This window comes from Melanaphis sacchari, unplaced genomic scaffold (assembly GCF_002803265.2).
Source record: "Melanaphis sacchari strain LSU unplaced genomic scaffold, SCAv2.0 Contig72_pilon_pilon, whole genome shotgun sequence".
Lineage (NCBI taxonomy): Eukaryota > Metazoa > Arthropoda > Insecta > Hemiptera > Aphididae > Melanaphis > Melanaphis sacchari.
Genome location: NW_020271519.1, coordinates 22,788 through 47,878, shown reverse-complemented (window position 1 = coordinate 47,878; position 25,091 = coordinate 22,788). Strand labels below are relative to the sequence as shown.

The following is a 25,091-nucleotide window of genomic DNA, read 5'->3' as shown; positions in this document are numbered from 1 at the left end:
TTATGTCTATATTAGTTTAACTTCGCGTTGATAGCTTCCTTAAAATTGTAATTAATTTTTAATTATAAATGCGTTTATAACAAAATCAAGATAAATAAATCATATGTTAAATGTTATATTATATAAGTACATTAGCTCATGACGATTTATTTATAATATTACAGGTAGTATTTGAAGTGTAATGGGTGCGTGTTTCTTCAGAGATGCACAAATGGCTGCAATTGCCGGCCAATCCTACAGAAGATCCGCTGGCCACTGTTTATCCAATCAATCACTACAAGAAGTCCCATGTCTACGCTGTTACTAGGTAAATTGTTGAATAAAATTTTGTAACAACTAACAGAATATACGTATAATATGTGAGTATATTAATTATAGTGTTAGTAAAGATGATAATCATTGCCATATTTTTGTGTAATTCATTCTGATGATCCGATGACAGAAAACTTCTAAAACGTTCAACAAACAAAATTAAATACATACCTCTATCTCAATCTTAATAATATAATATTATGTATAATGTACCAATGCAACAGCCGATAAAAGCTCATAATTTTAAAATCACATGGTTTTAAAATCAAAATTTAATACAGCGTATTTCTTGTAATTTTTAAAAAAGAAATGTAGAAAATAACAAATTGTGTCTTCAATATAAATCTCATTTCTCGTCAAGAAAATAGAACTAACGTAAGAATCACTAAACAGATAAATTTTAGTTATGTGACTACACTTCGCTACGGTTTTTTATCTTTCACGATAACTATTGTTAATATCTTAGGTTTTATAAATGTGCAGTAACATGTTTTTTTTCGTTCCTATATTTGTAAATTCGTCTTCATTCCGATTTCCTGCTTCCGATTGGTTACAGTGGTTTATCTAAGGATTAGAGAGCGACAGTGAATCCCACGTGCATAATTAAGCCGGCAAAAAACTGGTTTCAACACATCATTTAAATTAACGATGACGATATTCAGTCAGTGTTTGTTGGTTGTGATAGTTGAAAAGTGAGATTTTGTTTTTGCCGGAATTGTTCACACTTAATTTAGAATTGAATCAATTAAAATCAATCTATTGTTATTTATTTTGAGCAAAAATTATTTATATTTTTTTTCGGATGAACACATTTTTAAGTTTTTTTAATTAGAAAACTCAACTAAACGGTGGACGTTTTATATATTTATTATATAAACACTCACACGCCACACACAGTATCGTCGACGGTATAACAATTAACTCGTGGATAATAAATATAAATAATTTAGATATATTGGTATTGTAACGCATTTCTATATAAATATTATAATAACCGTACAAAAAACTTATATTTTCATTTAAATTTTGGTAAATTACACCAAAAACTCGTTCACGACAGCGTGTATTCAAAAAAACCGAAACCGTGAACTCTGAACCGCAGCCATGGTAAACACGCGAGGATAATATTGTTATTAATGTACTGCGATTGTGAACCCAAAGATCGAGAAGCGCAACTAAATCTGCACGGGATCCGCGTATTAAGGCGGCGGTGTGTGGTATTTTGCCGGTTATGGTCCAGCAAACTCGAGAGAAACCTAATAAGGACGTACTTGGATATTTGAGATGAAAAATAAAATACACACACACACACATATACCTACATCTCAAGGTCACTATATATATTTTACTACGGTGGTGTGCTGCAGTCCACGAACGATGTATTTATTTATTTATGTATAGTGTCAGTGTACGAGTGCTTATAATACAGCCTATATATAAATAATATATGTATATGTAAGTAACAATATCGTTTTACCTTCATATCCTCGGCACGAAGACACGGGGCCGATACGAGATTTACGGCCGGCTTCGAAAAATTTTCACGAACAAAAATCAGCTCACGCGTACATGACTTACTTATCCTTCGGTTCTCTTTTGTGACAATTTGTCGGACGATTGATATGCAGCGTGATCGGCCCCCATTGTTCGTGCATTATTCTCCCCGTAGCACAAGAAGACCGAAATCATGTTGCAATTCCCCCAGCTGACCTTATACGGTCTGACGAGAAAGAGAAATGCATATAAATATAAAATATAATATAATATAATATAATGTATATATAAATATTTAGTAATAATATTATATTATATTTTATTCTTTTATTTCCATTTATCGTTCGTGAATCATGACTATTCGGGTTGCCTGTACGATTCTACACCACCGTCCACTGTTCAGAACTTATTTCGAGTAAATGCTAAAACCAATTATTCGTTTCATTTTTTCTCCCGTGAATATCTCAATCACTAAAAAATTCAAATTTTAATAGACACAAGTCTTCGTAATATCTAATAATAATATTATTTATCAATTAAGTTTAATTAATTCGTTTTATAAAAATCTACATGTATGTATAAATAAATAGGTATAGGTATATTTTTAGTGAATATAAATATTTTCTAGTTGTACTATACTTCGCCATACTAATAAAGTGTTATTTACATGTATTTTTCTAATATTATTGAATCCATTGGCAACAAGAAACTAAGTTACAATAAATAATTATCAAACTAGGTCTTGTAAAAATTTCATAAACAATACAAAAGAGGATTTTAAAAATAATAAAAGAATTACAACTATATCTTTTTAGATTATATCTTGATGATAGTTTGCTTTGACGGAATATTAGTTGTTAGTTACTGCAATTTAAGTTGTAAAGAGAAATTCTACGATACTGATGAGAAGGTCGTTGTTTGGCGTGTAATATTTTTATCTGGCCGAAATTGAGTAAAGATGATGTTATGATAGATTTACTACATAATGAAACAAACCCATAACTTAATACTTATTTTGTGTTGCAACATATTTTTAAATGAACCTTCATTAGTTATCTGCAATCTCTATTAATTTTTTAACACAAAACTCACTGTTGGAGATATTTATAGGATTTTTAAAACATTTTTCGAAAACTTTGAAAAAAATATTAATTTGACAACAACAACTATTATTTATATTTTTGTAAGTCAATTATTAAGAATAACTAAGACTTAAAGTATGTTTATTTCTAATTGAACTAAATAGTGCTTTTATGTATCAAAGATCGTAAAATTACTTTCATGAAAAATTTCGTAGAATTCGTAACATTAAATTATTTTTGAAATTTTACTTTTAATATGTTGGTAAATTCCTATGTAATCACATATTATTAAGTAAAATAAGTTTTTTTACCTTGAAATTACGTTAACTAACACGTTGTTGTATAAACATTTATGTACATAGACATATATTTTCAACTATATAAGGTATTTTAATTAAATGCACCTATATTAACTATTAAGTATAATATTTGACGATGATTACAGTGCTATAGACCTAAATTAACATTGCGTGATTTATTTATTGTATTTGTACATCAAATTATAGCGTAATAATACTTACGTTTAAGTATAACCTTCCGCGATAAAAACTTAATTTTATATTCATTCATGATTCGTTTGCGCCACCTTGTGTGAGCATAATAAAATATATTATGAATGATTGTGATAATCACAATTATTTACTACTGTTAAACTACTTATATACTATATAAGTAATAAAATGTTAACTATTATTTATTTTGTAATATCTATTTGATGGTGTGTATTTGATATTTTACAACAACAGATTATTAATTGTATTATTATTCTTTAGCCAAAAGAACTTTACTAACTCAATGTTTCAGTACAAAATTGTATTTCGTACTTTATAGTTACGAGTACAAATAAATATTTTTGTTAAATTATTTTAAATTTTATAAATTTCTTAATTTTTGAATGAATATTCACTGATATTGTTAATCAATATTAACAACATCAAAAATCGTTATTTTTTTTTTTTTTATATGTATTTTATTTTAATTTTAAAACAGGATAATTATTGTTTTTTAAAAAAATAATAGGTATCAATTCATGATAATTTAACATGATTTAGAGCAGTATATCTATTACTGTGAAGGTGATTTCAAGTAGAACGTTTTATCTAGTTATACCTTAGGGGATCAGACATAGAACAGTCTCAATAATTATCTTGATAGTTATATAACCTAACAAAAATCATACGAAAATCGGAATAATAATGCAACATCAGTTTTCGATAAAATCACTGTGGTTTTATTGATATTTTAAAAATAATAATCGTAGAAACTTGACATTTCACCAATTATTTGGACGTAATATAATTTTAAAAATATTTTTACTCTTTTAGATATCATTAAATATTTAAAATTTTCTTGTACTTTTTTTTTTATGTTGAATTATTTTTGTTCCTGGATTGAAAATGTATTACAAAATTCCTCATAAGTTGTTCTTATAAAAATTAAAATTTATCGAAATTATATGGTAGTCATTTTTTATAGAATATGTTTGAAGTTAAAATTTTAACAAAATTGGATCTTTAAGGTTCAAACTAAAAATAACGAATTTTTTTTCAAATGAGAAATTGTTTTAGCTGTTTTATTATTTGTTGTAATTTAAAAAATATTTATCATAGTATCTTCAATATTTCCAACATAACTTAAATTATTTTTCTTTTATACTTATTGTTATTTTCATTAACCTAAATGTAATATAATATAACATAAAATATTTTCAGCAATAAATGTTGATCTACGCATCCCTTATTCTATTTGATATCATTATTTGTTCATAATTAATTCAAACTGAACACATTCGTGACCTATCCAATGAAGAGTTATATAAACTTTAAAACAAAAACATTTTCCCTGGTTTTTCAATATTTATTTTGCAATCAATTGATAATGATATAATATTATATTACAAATTATTATAAAACAGATCTAGTTCAAAACCTGTTCATTCTCTTTTTTATAGTATATTTTAGTAAATATCATTCGTACTCGTAATTGATATTTGAGATAACACGTCACCATGATAACTGTTTTTCATTTGGCCATCTAGTAAAAATAACGTTTTGCTATTAACTCACGTATCTGACCTAGTATCACCCTACTCCATTGTAATTTTTAAAGTTTAATGTTTGCATTTCGAGTATAAAAAGTGTATTTTCGCAATGAGTAACTCAACTAAATTCTACACTTTAATAACAACTTCAATTATTTTTTACTATATAATTAGAATACAAGAAAAAGCACAAAATGTAATTATAATTTGTTAAAGATAACATAAGTGAAAATTATTAGTGCAGAATAATTGTCATATAGTTATTAACTAATACTTTACGTTCATAAACATAATATTATAATACAATTTAAATATTAGCCGTTAGGTATTCATATACTAATACATAAGTACTACACTAATGCAGTAAGTATAGAATATATGATTTAAGAATATCAACTACCACCAAGTCTCTTACTACATTCACGTATAATAATAATAATGATAATTGATAATTACAAATATTGAATATTTTAATTAATTTTAATTAATATTTCCGACATAGGTTAATGCCACGATGCAATTGATTTATAAAATATTTCACATTTAGCCTGTTTATCTGATAACATGTATTATACAGTTATTATACGCGATAATCTTATAAATTCTGTGTATGATATTCCTATTTAGGTTCCTTGTTAATACTAATAATTGTTGTAATTATAGATGAATAATCGTATATTATATATAATGGCGTAAGTCGATAATAATTAATAATTATAATCGTCGTTGAGAGCGACTGAATAACAAGTAGTGTACAATGTAATATTAAGTCAGTGTAATAATTAATAATAATAACATCATAATATCGTATTATTAATTATTATATACCACTACGACATACTATAATACGAAAAAAAAATATTAAATATATATAATTGATAAAAATTTAAGTGATACTACTATTTTTAAGACGAATATACTATAAAAAGTAGTTACAGACAGAATAAATTTCGTTAAATGTTTTTAAGCAAAAAAATTATTTTTAAGATGATATTATGATAAAGTCATTATTTAATTAAATTGATATAATTTAAACGACATAAATAACCCATTCACCAAGCACGCTCATTTCCATTTTTTCATTTAATAATAAATTTACCAAAATTCTGATTTTTGGAATTTTAAAATATAGGTATTTTAAGATTATATTTTCAAAATCTTGAGAGTTTCAGTACTACTTAAAGAGTGTCCTATAGCGATACTAACTTCAGGTTTTTAAATGAGAACCCTCACTTCTTATTGATAATTTTTTTGAAAACTATGGTGTACTTAATTTAAAATCTGAACGAATTGTTTTTCAGTTATTAAAATGTTTATATTTAGAATGATAGTCTTTGAAAATGATTTTACAAAAATGTTAAATAAATGTAAATATAAATATCGAAAAATCAATATAAATTATTGAAATTTTCAAATCATTAAAACCCTCATACTTTTCAAACTAACTATCCTATTATAGTATACTAAGTTAAGTAGCTAAAAACCTATTCTAAAACCTAAATTTTCATTTCGATACGTCAACATTAAAAAAAAATAATATTTTTCTAAATAATTTACAGTAGAAAAGCGAGGTTGTCGTTATTCAGTGATATTTACTAGACTTGATAGTTGTTTTATTTTATGCCCCCCCCCCCCCAAAAAAAAAAAAAAGACGCCTGCTCTGTGATCGATAGGTATTGCAGTTACGGAACAATTATTCTGATTATAATTCGTGTTGACGCCGTTACAGAATAAATCCGATTTACGTGGACGACGAGAACGTGCACCACACCAGCAATGAGACGTGGAAGAACAAGAGCGGCAGTTCCGGGTACGACAGCCAACCGCACTCGGACCACTCGAGCTTGGACAAGGGTTCGCCGCCGGGCACCAAGTGTCTGAGGAACGGGACGACGCCACCGTCGTCGGACGAATCGTCGGGCAGTCCGGTGCAGAGGGCGGCGGCGCCTTGGCTGCTGTCGCCGATCAAGGAGGGCGTCATCGATGTGCATCAGTACTGCATACCGCGGCCGGTGTGGCCGGGTCACGGGGACGGCGGCACGCACGGATACCCCGCGGACCTGGACCGCATACCGCGGGTCAAGTGCTGCAGGCACTGCGCCCGTTGCCGGTGCCGCAGCAGTAGCAGCACCAGCAGCAGCAGCACCGGTAGCACCAACAGCGGCGGCAAGATCGTGAGCGGCGGCGGCAGCTTTTCCGGGTACTCGTCCGCGTTTGGCGGTGGCACCATCAGCACCGGCAGCACCAGCACCACCTCCAGCGGCGGCGGCGCGGGATTGTGTTTGGACGACGTGAACCCGTCGCCCGCGGGCAACGGCCCGGTCGTCTCCAATCGGTCGCCACTGACGTTGGACCCGCGTTTTAGCGACGGCGTTGGCATCAACAAAGCTCTGGTGGACAACTGGAACACCGTCGAACTGAGGCTCAATCAAAAGACTGATCACCTACACTACGTGAGTACACGATCGTGATATTGTTGTTATTTGTTTAGTTTTAGTTTTCTTACGAACGACGTACTACGGGCTGAGAGGTGAGAATGACGAATAATAATAATTGATATCGCCGAGAATGACGACTCCCGTCGAGGCCGTTCCGGCTGTTGAATATTACGATATCGTTGTTCTTGCCGACTGGTCCGATCGCGTTTTGTTGTCACACGAACAATAACAACAATTAATACGTTCTCTCTCTCGGCGATTCGATCGTAAACTTCACTCAGTAGCGTAATGTAGAAAAAAAATTAAACGAATCTTACGAAAAATAATAGATTACTTTACGGTATGAGGCATGTTTAATAGCAAAAAAAAAAAAAAAATCAAACAAAATCTTTACTACGAGTTAAATATTTGTATTCATATTTTGTGAGACTGCTTGTCGACGGATTTGAGAGGAGGGAAAGTTCGTCGAGAAAACTCTCTATGTCGATTATCACAGATAACCAAACATTTGGTGACTGCGCGATCATCGCGTTATATATTATTATATATTTTATCACTCTTACGAATATAGATATAAATACTATGGGTTGCACAGACGCATATATCCTAAACGTTTCGTAACTTGTAATTATACTATTTGCCGAGTGCAGTCGCGACCATATACGCATTTTGTTTATGTACATTAAACGCTAACCGCTGTGTGTATGTGTGTATTCTCGTAATTGGATATTTGAACCGTTAATTCGCATTATCGAGTTTTTTGTTCGGATATGGCTGACGTTCGCAACTGCCTGCAGCAGGTAGTTAAACCACCGTGGCCGATTGTTTTACCTCTCGGATTATTGCAACACTTGTCTATAGTCTATTATATAGATTATAGATGGTACTTAAACTCTTACTTACCTAGTTTGTGCAGTCCTCAATTTTTTTTGTATTTACCCATAGGTACGTTGTGTACAGGTATTTGATTATTTCTTTTTTACCGGCAATATATGCTTAATGATAGTACGGAGTGCGGACGACGACAGCGCACTGTCCTTGTAACGAATTGATATTTATTTGTTTCTCCGTATAATAATATCATCATCGTATAGTGTATCATACGTGTGAACATACGTATTTTGTACGCGCCCCGTACAGAAAACACGCAATATACAACAATTAAAGAATATTTTTTGCTTGTGAGTTGCAAAACGTTATTAATCGGTTTCGCGATTGTGATACAGCCATACAGGTGTTAATTTTTGTAATCATTTTTAATTAAAAATTTATTATTTGATTATTGAACGGAATTTAATACACATATTGCAAGTACCATCGCGGCTGGACGTTACAACGAGATTCACGAAATGGTTTGCTCGTTTTGTATAAATATATACATGCCTATATATCTATATACATTTTATAATCATTTATGTATAATATACTTGTGACACACGCATAGTATATACATAAAAATATATCGTTATAACGTACATTAAGTTGGTTGTTTCGTCAAGTACTCGTGGTGATCTGTTGTAGGTAGATACAGTTTAGAACTGCAACGTTGTCTTAAAAAAAAGTTTATAAAAAACCTTAGATATCATTGGGATGAATGACAACAATTAGTGTTCAATTATTTTTTTCTTATTCAAATACAAAGATTAATTAATGAAAGTTCTGCTCTCAGAATAATCACCCCGGTCCATTTTAGGAAATTGTGTTTGAGTAACCTTGTTTGATCGACAATCGTTGAATACCAGAGTGTATATAATTACATATTATGTACATACAATACTGCATACCTACTTCTTTAGTGTAAATGATCACTCATAACACGTTTCGCGATTGTGATGTGATGAACTCTCAAGTATGCGCGCAATGATGTAACTTGTAAGTATAGGAAGTTTATGCCGCGAGATTAAATTTTAATTTGAGATTTCAGCCTCCGAAAGTCTAAACTATTATAGGTCGCCATTTAACCTAAATAAAAAGAGGAAGTACAGTTTAATAATATTATATATGTGTCACGAACGTGTTATCTATAGTTGACTTGCGCTATAGATCCAAGTGAACGAATCCTATTGGCGCTAAAGCTGAGTTTTACATAAAGTACGTTATGTAGGTATATTATCATAAACGACATAAACGACCAGACAAGTCTAGGAATGAAAAAAAGGGAGCTAGATACGAGATACGTCTACGACTAAAGTCTAAAGATATAACCTATATAGAGATACTCAAAATTTAGAAAAATGATAAATCATAAACACACCATATAATATGTCGTGTGTATAGACACCCATTGAGACAATGTATTGCTCATTAACACATTTGTATAAAAATTATCAACCAATCTAATATAAATGAGAAAGGCGCGTCTTTCTATAAGTGATAACCCGTTGGTTATGGTTATCCGATAATTTAGTAGCTTAAATCCGTTAAACTCGGTTAAACTTGGTTTTATGGACGTTTATAGTAAATTTACCTACGTATATGTTCGATATATGTATTTTGTCACGGGTGTGTTTCGGATCACTTCAGCGCGCATTATGTTAATGCACGTACACCGTACACCCCATATATTGTGCGTACTATTACGAAGCAAAACACAATCTACGATGTTTGTGACTTGTAAATAATTTCTGATTTCATCTGTTAAATCGTATACCACCCGCTAAACGCGACTGTCTGCACAACAACTCGAGAATCCCGGTCCGACAGTCCGCGGGCAGCGTGGAGCCTGTCCTTCGATTTTGCCCTTCGCGGACTATAAAATCGCGACGCGCACAATAATAATATAATATATTAACTATGGTAATGCGCGTCGTACACTCATACAGTATAATAAAATATTATTATTATTATACCGCGACACACACTACCGCAGTTACCACTACTCTACTACATTACAATATTATCACTGTTACCGCTATATCTACCTACGACTCCGTATAGTGTTCGGTATAATAGCCGTATGCGATGAGATTTTAATCAACCGCCGTGCGACGGACGAGTACTTATATTATTATTCACGACATGTGTGTGTGTGTATCGTTTGTGAAACGCGATGGTCCGCGGTGTCATGACCATCCGCCGCCATGGCGAAATATCGATTACCCGTATATCTATTTAATATAATGTGACTGCAGCTGACTATTATTGTTGTGTTTAACCGTTGGCAATGAGTCTCTGATTACTGTTAATTTCTGAGCGATTCCTCGCGGTGTTCGCGCATTTCTAAACCGTGCCCAAATCGGGCGAAATCTGCGAAAATTGCACGGGTCGGCTATAAATGAACAACGGCTTTTACGTCGAATTGTCGTAACGCAAAAGTCCATGCGTCGTTTGGCGGGAATAAGAAGACGAGATAGTCGTATCTTATTGTCTTTTAATTTCAAAAGCATATCCCTCCCCCCACTGGTCATCGATGAGTTCGAACTTACTTATTATCGATATTTACTTTAATATGCATTTTTAATTTTTTTTTTTTTTTGTAATTTAGTAGACTTACTATAGTTTTTGTATTATTATTTATTATTGATGGGATATTTTTATTATTATTATAACACAGGTCCATTTAACTTTTTTTTAAATTATTAATTGCTTTTTATTTTTTTATTTTCAATAATACGAAATAAATATTTAAAAATAACAAAAAATGTATTTATTTATTAACCAACAGGAGAAGATTATAAAAATAAAATTGTTACAGCCATTGCAAACACTGTTTTTTTTTTTTTTAATGACTAATTATAATTTTACCAGTCTTTAAAAAAAAAAAATTAAATTACGCCACTGTAACCATAAATTGTATGCATTCATTATAAATTATGATAAATACCACTAAATTTTAATCAATAAAATAATTTGATCACTCCACTTGTACCTCTGAAACGATGACTCAAACATTAAGCTTGTGAGATTTTTTTTCATTTAATTTCTCTCTGCTTCACTAATAATAAACCACGCATGAAAATATTCGATCTTATAAAATTTATTATACTACTATAGTTTATAAATTGTAATCACTATCAATAATAATAAATGCAATTTCGGCTATTTAAACACGTTTTTATCGTTTTATTTTTGAATAATTACTGTCATTTATCGTTTGTTTATTTTTCAATATATCATTTATTCATTTTTGTTAGGTATATATTATAACTTATAAATTAAAATGTCTGTTTTTTATCGCATAATCAAATAGAATTTATCTATATCGATGATATAATTAACTAATAAATCATAATAATTATCATAAGTTATTAATTTAGTTATAAGTTTATTACTACATTATCGTTGACTATCCTACAGAAATAAATTATTATGGTTTAACAAAATATGTAATATGTATGTGTATGTGTATTATACGTACTACACAACATAATTTTATATAAATTATTAGGATTAAAAACATTTTCTTCGACAAATTTTAATAGAACTATACAAAAACAAACTTTTACAACTGTAACAACTCAAGGGATATTCGGGTTACCTGTATAGATTATTACACTCATGATAGTCATAATACATATGTCTTAATTATTGGATTAAGTGTTGTGCGACTGAAGTGAGAGCGAAAGTGAGGTTTTAATGTTAACTTTACAATTATAGTGTTTCAAAGTGTGTAATATTCTCTACCGTACTATAAATTACATTTTTCCATTAACCTTTTCAACACGAAAATGATTACGTGTGTTCAATATAGTTACACGTATAGACTCAAGTCATTAACAGTATTTTAGTGATATCGTAAATTTAGTTTACAATGTTTACTTGTAATATAGTCTGAGATATGTAATATTATTTCAAATTTTCACCGAAGCGGTTAATGTGTGGTTTTACAATGATATTATGTATGTGTGTGTGTTTTTTTTTATTGTCATCACTTTTGGAGCAGTAAAAATGCTTCAAATTTTCAACTTAGAGAGTGGTTTTTGGTTGAAAATTTAATTTAATTATTATATTGATACTAAATTAAAAATTCTAAGTACTTACAAAAATAATTGGAAAAAAACAATAAAAATTATGGACTATGGTGAAACAGGAAATTTTACGTAAAACTAGTTTTTGATGAAATCTGTGATTCAAAAAATTTTAGATTTTAAATTTGTACAAAATATTTAAATTAGCATTTTTTTAGGTATACTATAATTTTCAAAACATATTGGTCTTTTTAAAATATTTCTAAACCATAAGTATTATTTCAAAATGTTTATGTTACAAATTCTGTTTTTAAGTAAAAATTAGTTCATTCTACCGTATTATTAATAGCAGCTAGTACCTATAATATTGTATGACAAAATATAGAAATTAAAGCTGATAAGCCGTCTCCACTTAAAATCGTTATTCGTTTACAACAATTTATCAGAAATTAAAATTGTTTACATCCATTTACGGTAATACTTTCTTCACAGCAACTTCCATTGTTTTTGTTATTTAATTATTAAAATTATATATGTGTGTGTAAAGGAAATTTTATTTTTATTTTTTATTATTCAATTTGTTTTTTCTAAAACGGTGATATATTAACCAAATTATAGTAATGACATGCATTTAAAAGATAATAAAACTATATAGTTTATTTATACTATAGGTTATAATATATATTATACTATATAGTATATTAGTATACACTGTAAGTAAACAGCGGTTCTTAACCTTTTGTAGACCATAGACTCCTGATCAAAGATTTTTAAAAATCACAGACCCCCTTACTAATTTTTTTTTTAAATACCTTTCTTTTACAATACGTCACGTATTGATACATGTTATGGATTAAGCTGCCACGGATTTCCAACATGAGAATCACGCACCACCGGGGGGCCGTGGATCACAGATTAAGAACCGCTGCTCTATAGTGTATATTATAGTATTTGAAAAACCATTATTGTATATTTTACACTATAATTATTATTTATTGAGTGTTCAGATTTTAAATTAAATATATCTAACATATGAAGTAAAAATAGTAGGTAGATAGTAGGTAATAACTATTTTTAACAAAATGCTCAAGAGAATTCAATAAATCATAGTTCGATATAGGTTTTTTTAAATTTAAAAAAAAAAATGTGTTTTAAATATCTCATATGTGTATAAACTCTTATATATTACACTTCAGTGCTGAAATATAAAATTAATTATCTTCGTACAAAATATTGTACAATGTTTTGAACTTTTAAAATAATGTTTTGGATGTTATTGGGCAATGATATGTTTTTAGAATATTAATCGGGGATCAATAGTCTATATCATATTATTTATTGTATCATAAACGAGGTCGCCTGCATGATTTTGCATCGGTTTGGGGGGGGATATGCATTTTTGTGACTAGGATAATTATGGCGTAATTGTGTGTATACATTATATTATACACGTACGTATTACACATGCGACGTAATACGCATATAGATCCTGTTTTTTCTTTTTTCGATATCAGTTCCCTCCTCGGACTTGAGATATTATTTGTGTTTATCTTGGAATTTTACCATGCACGATCTTCCCAGGAACCTTGAGATTAAGCACACGGCAAACACACTTGGACATAATATATATATATATCTATTACTTTCATCGGACCACGCGTATAAATATATACCCTCGGACCTCCCTTCCAAAAAACCAAACATAAAAATAAAAAGGTCCTTACGCTCGTGACCTACGATAAGTGCAATCCGATACGTAATATACCCGCGTATGTATGTGTACATTGAATAGGGAATCTAACCAGTCTAATGTTTACGTGTTGGTGACCGTCCTTGCAAGGTAAACGGGCGTCCAGACTGGATACAACAATAATAATACTGCCCGACCTCCTATCACTGCCGCCGTCTCAACTACATTACGTATATTATTATTATTATTATTTTCGTGTTTACAAAACTCAACATTTATAATACGAATCGACAAAATATGTGTATTCCCATAATGTATTGTATATTTTATTACAAATAGAAGTATATTATGATAACCGATATCCGCATCTTACAGAAGATCCACGGTCAAATTGACACATCCGGGATAAAACCTGAAATAGTATCTACATTTTTTTTGTGATTCAAAACAATGCATTATGTACATTTATGATTTTTTTAAAAATTCGACATTAAATAAAATTGTAATTTTATTTGGTTCTATAACATATTACTGTGATGATAATTATTTAGCAATAATTAACAACGAAATATTTCTTCACTCTAAAATTTTACTGTAAACAATATGATTTATTGAATTATAATTATTACTGATTTAAATGTCACTTTAAAGTTATGAATTATCCAACCGCTTTAACTTATACTTATACTTTATAAATGTATATTTTGTATATTAAAAACGAGTTTATGATGAATTATCTCAAAGTAATTCTGAAATTCTGTTCATATTTCTATACTTTGTATAATATAGGTACCTAATTATTAGATTATTATTAAAAACTTCCCATAATGTACAAAAAGTAGAGCGAACTTATTACGTGTGCGTTGTTAGATAGGTATATTATTTCTTAGTTAAAAATTTAAATTTTTATTTATATTTCTTTATTTTAAACTTCATTCAATGACACTTTATTCATTGTTTTTAGTATTATATTTTAATTAAACTCATCGAACCGTATAAGAAAATGAAACGTTCAAAAATGTACTACCTACCTATATACGACTTACCACCTTCGAATAACATTTTGCAAACAAAAACCTTCATAATACAATGTTAATGTAAGACAGTTTTAATAATTACCTTAATTAATTTAGCTCAGTATTTAAACTATGTCAAAAAGAACGGATCTGCTTAGGTCATACTCAAATTATACTACTGATGAGGAATATTATTATTGTAATGCTCTGATTATACCGTTAATTTAATCCGCGTACGGTTGTAACTACAGCTACATACATGAGGAATTGCATAATACCCTGTCTCATCCAATCAAATTCATTATAATATAAGAAGAAAAAACTTATCGACAACATAAAAAAATAAATATATGTAGGTATGTACAGTGATTTGATAGTTATACAAATATTATATTATATCATTTGTAGAGTACCGAGTGTTTTATTTATATGAACATATAATAATAATAACAATACAGATCGAGTAAGTATACTTATATATTATTCGGACAAAAGATCAATACCTGGAGTGTACGTTTATAATACTCCAATAAAATTATGATTATAACTATATTATGTAATAAATAGCTGTTAGGTAGTACATTTAATACAATATTTTAGATATACCATTTTATAACTATAGTTCTTAAAAAAGTGAATAACTATTACGATCATGCACTGTGGAAATAACAATTTAATGGTGTTATTCATCGTTTATGATTAAATTAATAATATATATTTATATTTATATAATTTATTAAAAATATATTTACAATTAAAACTTAAAAAAAAACCAAAAAATAAATTTGATTAATTAACAAGAAAACAAATAAAAGACATGAATACATGAGAGAAGTAAGCATTTATCAGTATTACCTCTAAAATATACAAGCATATTTATTTATTTATACTTTGCAATAATTCTAAAATAATGTATTGGTATTAGTTGATATTTTTTAGTTAGACTTTGTTTATGACTTAAGTCAAAAATCATACAAGAAAGGTAATAAGATTTTTCTTCTCGGTTCGGATATAAAGGAAATTTTAATTGTGAGAATAGATCTTTGACCTTTGTATTCAAATATTTACTTAATTTTCTGGAATATTAAGTTTGGGATTTTTGGTAACATTTACCTATGAACGTAGTCGATTTTTTTGATCCATTTGAGAAGTGTTATTAAATTGTTACCAGTGATAACATTTTGATTATTTTTTTCAGTGTTGGAAATGTATTTATGTTGAGAATATTGTTGTTTTTTTTAATTGATGTAATTTTCTAAATATTGCACATTCATGATAGTAGGTTGTATGAATATTTCCACAGTGAGCACACATTATAAAAAGCTCAGATATATTGTATAAGATTCAAAACTTTGGTATTTACTGCAATTGACATCACAATGAGATTTACTACAACAGAAGGAATATAATATGTAACCATAGTCCTTACTGACGATATATTATAAATATAATATAGTATATTATTTTGAATTTGCTACGAATACTTATAATATTTTCTATAGAGTAATATTTATAATTAGCTTTTGCGTTTTTAAATACTGCACCTACGTTTAAATAATTGTATAATACTGTTGTAAGCTTGTAAATAATTATAATAATAAAGTCAATACATTATATACAATATACTCAGTGTTACATATAATAATTATATGGATAATTAAAATTCTATTAAATAATTATATATTCCAACAAGTTTTATTTTTTTTATGGCTCACATGTAACACAAATACGTATTTATAATTTGATAATAGTTTTTAATTGAAATCGTGTTTTCTAAGTGTTATTAACCAAAATATAGGAATCTATAAACATATTAAAAATACATTCTTATTTATATATATATATATTCATAAAAAATATATACTACTAATGTTTAGTTATAAATGAAGAAATAACTACAATTTGTTTCGGTTTAATTAATGACCTTAAAATATATCAAGTCATGTATGTAAACTCACTAAAAAAAAAAAATATATCAATACCGTTATGAGATTATTTAACAGAAGCAGTATCTATATATTATTAATCTAGTTATCCATTTATTATTAAAAATTACAATACTTAATCGTTTATGATAAAAAATAAAAAGATTTATTATATCTTTTAAATTTTGATTAGAGATAATTGTAATGTTTACCAAGTAATATTTTACTCTAAATCATATTTGTTAGACAGTTGAAGGTTTTTTCATCAAATAAGTTGGTGGTTTGTGTAGTCAGGGTGAAATCGTTAAGTTGGTAGATAATAAAATAAAATTTCAAATTCTAATAATTTTAAGGTCAACGTCTATTGTAAAAACAATCATAAAAGAATATTTTGTAAACAAACATTATTTTAACGAGTCAAAATCAATTTTATTTCTGAATTTCATGGTGATTGGTATTGTAATATGTATTCTCATACATATATAATATTATATAAATATATTAAATACATACCATTGCTAACTTATTTATATTTTATAACTTTAAAAAAACAAATATTTATCATAACCCCCACTAACACTAAACACATGCATATAAACTAATGTATACATATATAGATATATATAATATATTAATTGACGACTTTATAAAATTAAACACAAATTAGTGTCTAATTGACCTATATTACAAAAAAAATTTAATAACTACCGAATAAAAAATCTATTTTGCATTAAAAAATGTATATTTTCTTTATCACCAATTTATAATACTAAAAAATAAATAAAAATTATCTGCTTGTCAGTAGTCCACACAGATCAAAAAAATATCATTTAAAAAACAAGATTTATCTTGAACAGCGTATAACATAATGTAAAATTTAAACACAGTGTACAGAGTACGATGATTCGTAATATTATGATGTTTTAAGAAAACATTTAATGTTTCTTAATTTCTTACACTATATAGGTACATTAAATGACAATCCCATTGGCTCTTTAGTTATTACGTAAACAACTTTATAGTAGACTATAATGAGTAATGAGTATAAATATAGAATAATTAGGTATCTGCAGATAATTGATTTTCGTTATACATTTCGTTGTGCGTTTTTATTATTATATGAACATATACCATATAATATAGAAGGTTAGGAAAAAAAAGCTAGTGAATAAAAAGCAAAGGAAAAAAAAGCAAGTGAAAAAAAAGCATATGAAAAAAAAAGCAAATTGAAAAAAAAATGAATAAAAAAAAGCATATTGGAAAAAAAAGCGAAAACCAATTATTATTATAGGTATAAATTATTACAAATAGTTTGTTAAAAATAAATCAAATAGGTAAAACTAATTAATTAATTAAATATATTATGTATATAATATACCTAAGTTAAACATTTTCGGTGCATCGCCTCGTACATAATAACAAAAATTACTACTATAGTATTAATTTTGGGTGCCAGTTAAAATTGCGAAAAAAAAATTGCAAAAATAAAACAGCGAAAATAAAAATCGCGAAATATTTTAACAGCAAAAACACTAATAGCGAAAAGTAAAAATTCTATTAATTTTATTTTTTAAACCATAGGTATAAATTAAAACTATCATCTCTGCAGTATTATAAAATAAATTCGAATTCATTAAAAAAAATATAGGTGATTTGCAACCAAAAAAAAAAAAAAAAATATATGTGAAAATATGCAAGAAAAGTTATTTTTACTGTGTACAAGATACAATAATAATAATGATGATAATTATATCGAACAATTTATAAATGCTGTAGCTTATCACATACGTTTTAAATAAATTAATTTAATTTAATTTTTTTAACAAACTATTTTATACACAATATATTTAATTAATTAGTTTTATTTGATTTATATTAACGAAATATTTTTAATATAATTATTTCTCAATTTTAATAGTAATATATAATATACTAATACACTTATGACTTATTATAAAATTATATACATAATACATTTAATTAATTAATTAGTTTTATTTGATTTATTTTTAACAAACTATTTATAATAATTTATACCTATAATAATAATTGGTTTTCGCTTTTTTCCAATATGCTTTTTTTTCATTCGCTTTTTTTCAATTTGCTTTTTTTTCCATATGCTTTTTTTCACTTGCTTTTTTTTCACTTGCTTTTTTTCCTAAACTCATGATATAGGCAGTTATCATCTCGAGGTGTCGAAGGAACTAGATACATATATAATATAGTATATATAGATAATATATATTGTACATATATCTTCATAGACGTGCACTGAAGTAGGATATGTTTTAATATAATATATGCACTATTTAATACTATACAATACATGTCGTATGATGAAATATTTTTTCTCATTCATTGCATCGACTATATTTTCCTTTAAACCCAAACGATACCCGCAAGAGTTACGTAATTCTAAATGTTGAAGAACTTCGTAGATCACACTGTTTTCACTGGTAATGACCATCATAAAGCGTACAAACATATCTATACTACTTACTACCTAGTATATATACATCAACATATAAACTTATAGTTAATTAACTTAATTGTACATGGATGCAATTGTGTTATGCGCGTCTTACAAATGATTATAAGGTACAACCGATATGTCCAAGCACAAATTTTACACAGTACACAATATATATTTAAGTATATTATAAAAAAAACTATTAACAATAAAAACATTGTTTCTTAACGTATATATGTTCGTTCCTGACATTAGGCAAAACAAAGTTTTCACATACATTTTAACGATAGTTATTAATGTTATTATATTTTTATATATTACAATTCTGCTATGGTATACACAGTCAAATTTTTACAAAATATTTGGATTAGACAATTTTAAATTATACTTAATTTATAGATATTTCAAATTTTCGGTTTATTTTTTAAATTGTTGATATTAAAATGCTTGAAAATTGAGCACGAGATCTCACTACATAAGTCTTTATACTATAGAAATTTAAAAATATTAAAAAATCATTCGACCTACAATTTTTTTTATAGACATTTTTACGAAATAATGATTTTGTCCATCCTTGATCATGGTTATCAACAACTCTCTATGGATTTTATTTGCATAAATCGAATTCGTAAACACTACCCTGGTCCCTGATACCCTGCTGTATTATAACTACATTCTGCAGATGATCGCTCATCTCGTGACCTATTCTCATTCTCAAGACGTACGGCGGTGTTGACAAATAATGGTGGTTGTTAGGTAAGCCTATATAAATGTATAATGTATAATACACATATAACAATGTCACAGTGCATATACCTATAGGTATATATATATATATATATATATATATATATATTAATATATTATATGCAGTTATATCGCGTCACGAACTGCACGCAGACACGTATAGGCCGGAAGACGAAACGCGCTCTCTGTATAATTATATACACAATATCCATACATGCAAGTGTATAAATACAAGACACGATCGCCACGCCGCATGTTCAATATTATTGCGCACCTATATGTACAGGTACATTGTTTACACCGCCGATCAATATTGTACTGGCAGACTATAACTATAACCCACGGGATGAAATCTCATTATCATCACAACATATACGACGGGGTTGGATGTACCACATGCGTATACAAATGCCCAGCAATAAATCTTCCTATCTTTTATTTATGTATGCTCTTACAGCAGACGGAAACGCCGCCCAATTAGTTGCGAAGCTGCAAATATCTATTATTACCGCACCACGACCGCGGCGACGGCGTTATAATAATAATAATAATATATATTTACTAATACATATATCACCTATAATACATAGGAATATAATATAATATAGGTGCGCGATTCCAGTTTATTGCGGTTTGTAAGTTTAAGACGATAATGCTTGCTGCAGTACCTATACAGTCAATGTTATATCACGGATATCTACGGCCAGCGACGATTGTGCAACAACGGCGTCGCAGTGGTGTGGTGACACAATAATATGAACTCGACGATTATGTTTAATGTTATATATTCTGTACATAATGCACACGGTTGACGAGCGTGCGCAAAGATGTGCTTGTTTTTGAGGTCGTCTTCGGGCGGTATGTGCATAGTAATAATACAATAATAATATGAAATATATTATAATTCCTGGTCTGCGCTTCGGCCGACCCCGCTCAACCGCAACGCGAAATGCGGTTATACGGTACCGTGCGCATTATTGTGTCGCTACCACATACCCATAAGCCAATATTATATCGTGTATTAACGTGCTGCCTATTGTATTGCGGTCGCAGTTACGTATGTCGATCGTCCTTAACTGGCGAGCTTACGCTAAGCGAATAAGAAACAATTTGCGGACGATTCGTCGTCGTGAATATAATATGAACATTGTTACGATAAGATCACTATACCTACTCGTGAGAAACCCCATCGAATACTTAAAAAGAAAAATAATGTTTAGAGATAAAACTGCAACTAAAGCGCATGATATATCAGTTGGCAGCTATATACTGCATGAGACGAGTCAGTCGTCATATAATTTGCCTTTTTACGCAATCATCTGAGTTTTGATTATGAATATATTATTTTTGTGTCCTAAATATGTTTTAGGTACTTTTACAAAAATTAAAAATTAACTGGTATTTAATAAATATAGGTTCTACATTTGCAATTAGTGTATCATTGTCGCCAGGTAAAATTGAATGACGAATTACAAATGTGTATCGCATAACATTGTGTTATTATAATAATTACAGTGTCTCGTGTACCTTAATTATATGACCATGAACTTGATGTATTGCACGTGTAATCGAAAATTTCGTTAAAACATATTACACTGCGAATCTTGCACAAGAACTGCCCCCTGCACTCGAAAATTTGTGTAAAACAAACCTAGAATTTTCGAATTCTGAAACCAGCCCAAAAATACTGTCCATTGAGTTTTTTTCGGATTATATACATGTAATGGTGGTCATCATAGTACTTGGGATTGAAAAAATAATTTATTTAAATTATACCTACGTGCAAACAGCGTTGTTGTAACTTGTTTAGGTTCACGGATGCCTTCCTCGTCTTATATTGTTCGATTATCGACATCGTCATTGTTTCACATATACTACATACACAGTGTATCGGTATTACTCTATGACAGCTGAATCAGAAGAAGCGACCGATATCAGATATATACCATCATCATTATTATTATTACACATTATTTTTATTCATACAGCTGATGAATTCGTTAGATACTGACTTTTTGTCAGTAATCTCGTTCCTACGTCCTAATCCGGAAACGAGATCCGTAAAATACTATTTATTATTTACTATAGATTATGATGCGCTGTAATTATTGTTAAACTTTAAACTGCAGCACCACTGTATTCATTATAATAGTATAAACTATATTGCATAATGCATACACATACGTACGAATTCGGGACTAGGTATAATATTATTGATTATGCTTTATTACCTTAATTTTTAAGTAGAAAACTTATTTTTAAATATTATACACATACCGACCGTGATTATAATGTGCCGTTTCTATTTCTATAGGTTTAGTTAATATGAATAATATTGAATGTTACCACGTCTGAAAATGTCCATGTAACGTTTAAAATACCAGTATAACGTCTATACCACCGCAGTATAATACATATGATATATACATATATATATCGAATAAATTATACATAAAGGTACATACAAACACACACTTGGTAGCTGGTATATTACAATCGATTCTGCAGATCCACTCGCGTGTTTTTGGTCGACGACATAAATTAAAGAATTATATAACATTGTTATGTGTAGGTACTAGGTTGTTATTATAAAATATTTATAACTATTTTTTGATGTTTTCTGCTGTATTATCTGCAGACCTATAGAATAATCGGTTTCATGTTGGCGACGATGACCGAAAAAATGCAGATGGTTCTTTCCACGTTGACATGAATTACCTACTCACTTATGGCACGTAGAAAGAAGTTATATATAGGTAGTATATTATACAAAAGTATGTTTATGTATGCGATTATGAAATCATAGTTACGATTTCGAATTTGTGGTATCTTATACCACGTTTCACACCGTTTCGAAAGAAAATACACGTATATAATTGAATGTTAGTCTCAAAATACATTTAAGCAGTATTCACATGAATTAATATTGTCTAATTTAATACGATTCAAATTTAATATTAAATGCAATCAATATTTTGAATATATATTCATTAAATTTATTTTTGTCTTTTTATAACATTTTCAAAACATACATACGTAAATAATATTTTACTATAGTAGATGCTTACATAGACATGTACGATAAAATATGACTCCTTTATCTTTTTGTTTTGTATTTACAACCATTTCTCGATTTAATTTAGTTTTATTATAATAGTAGGTATAGAAGAGCCTAGTGTACTTGAACGGAAAAAATAGATTTTTTTATATCAGTAACTCGTCTTTTTACAATCATCGTTAAGTTACAAATAACAATCGATTTCTAAAACAAACATGGAATAATAGGACTAAATGCATATACCAAACCTACCCATATGAGTACTTTTAACAGTCTGTCAACGCATTTACCTATGTGACTATGTGTAGTGTTTTAATTTGTCATTCTCGTATAATATTGATCGAAAATCTCAATAAAAACCTAAAAAAATCAACAAATTTGTTTGCAGTAAAAAAATGTTACGTTTTTACTAAAAATTATTCTTCTATAGGTAACAATTATCACGTTACAACCTCGTGAATAGCGACGACGACAGCTTTAAACACGATCAGTCATTTTTATTAATTTGTTTAATGGTTTTTAGTCTAATGCATGACGTGCTTATTAGGTGTAAATAAACATAAATCGACTGAGAATGTATACTGTACGTGGCATATGCGTGTACACTGTACAGTGAACCATACATACGCCGTTTAATATTATAAACTTTAATAACGTATCTACGGGGATCACGAAAATCAAAAATGGTCAAAAACTAACTCAAAGAAAACATGATAAATACGTATATATTATGTTTACGTGTATAAATACCTAAACGAATATGGAGTTTCGAAACACACGCGAGCCTTGGAAGCGATTCGAATTGACCCAAATTACGCGAGAGGCGATGTGAAAATGGCAAAGCACGTTGTGGCCTTGGAAGTGCACCGACTCGACCCGAGTCAAACACCATAATATTATATAGTATACATATTATGGTTAGGTACCTAAATATAAATACTCGGGTGCTGGCCGCTGGGGAACCTGTAAATGACGTCGACCACGCGGTGTGCCTTACGCTGAAAATAATATCATAGTTTCATAGTGTCATTATCATTATCCGCACTGCGACAACTTATCTCTATCGTCGCTGTTTTTATTATTGTTGGACTTGTGCGCGCACACACATATGCGTAGAAAGAGAGTGGCGAGGAGGGATACAGAAGAAAGACAGTGAGAGTGAGAATTCCGTGCGCGCTACACACGTGTTCCGCATGACCGCTTATTTAACGCGGGAAATATAAACATAAATCTACCTACCTAGGTAGCTATTATTATTATTTCAGCTTTTTTAATAATTTTTTTTTTAACCCTTTATTTTAATTTTTTTTCTCGAAATCTAAAACCATACAATGTAGATGTTTATTGTTATTTGTTCGTTAAAAATCATTTGTATTCTAACGGAACACGATGTTATAGTAAGTATACCTGCGCTATTTTTTGCGCAGAAATATAGAAATAATATGATTTTTGACGTAATCTAGCTCGGCACAGATTGAAAATTAAAATTATTGTTCCCAAATCATCTACGACAATGAACATTTCTTTAGAGTGAATATCTTCCTAGTATATTCTATTCCCTTATATCTCTACTGCCACTCTGTCAGAATGTCAAGTGCGGAAAGGTTTTTTCACTTGATGGATAGCAGAGAATGTATCTTGATTGATTCATGCCTATATTGTATTTTAATTATGTATGTTTAAATAATTCATTCGATTGTCAGTATTGTCACTTCATTTCAGAATGAACATTCACATATCAATGATTTATTGATAAACGGACAAACACGCAATGATTAGATAATATACAGATATACAGTCTTTGTGTTTAATGGTATTAGTGTATTACAATATTAAAATATTTTGTAGATTACTTCCGTAATTATTTACGTTTTAAACAAAATTAATATGTAATACCGTGAAATAAATTAT

At 29.1% G+C, this 25,091-nt stretch overlaps 1 protein-coding gene across 1 annotated transcript in view; it reads left to right on the top strand.

The window, feature by feature from the left end:
• LOC112600825 overlaps positions 1-25,091 on the top strand; it is a 53,122-nt gene that overhangs the window by 11,488 nt on the left and 16,543 nt on the right. The window contains exons 2-3 of the mRNA XM_025348138.1: positions 165-307; positions 6,659-7,382. Coding sequence (XP_025203923.1) covers positions 204-307; positions 6,659-7,382 — 828 coding nt within the window. The 5' untranslated portion in view covers positions 165-203. The remainder of the gene's footprint in view (positions 1-164; positions 308-6,658; positions 7,383-25,091) is intronic.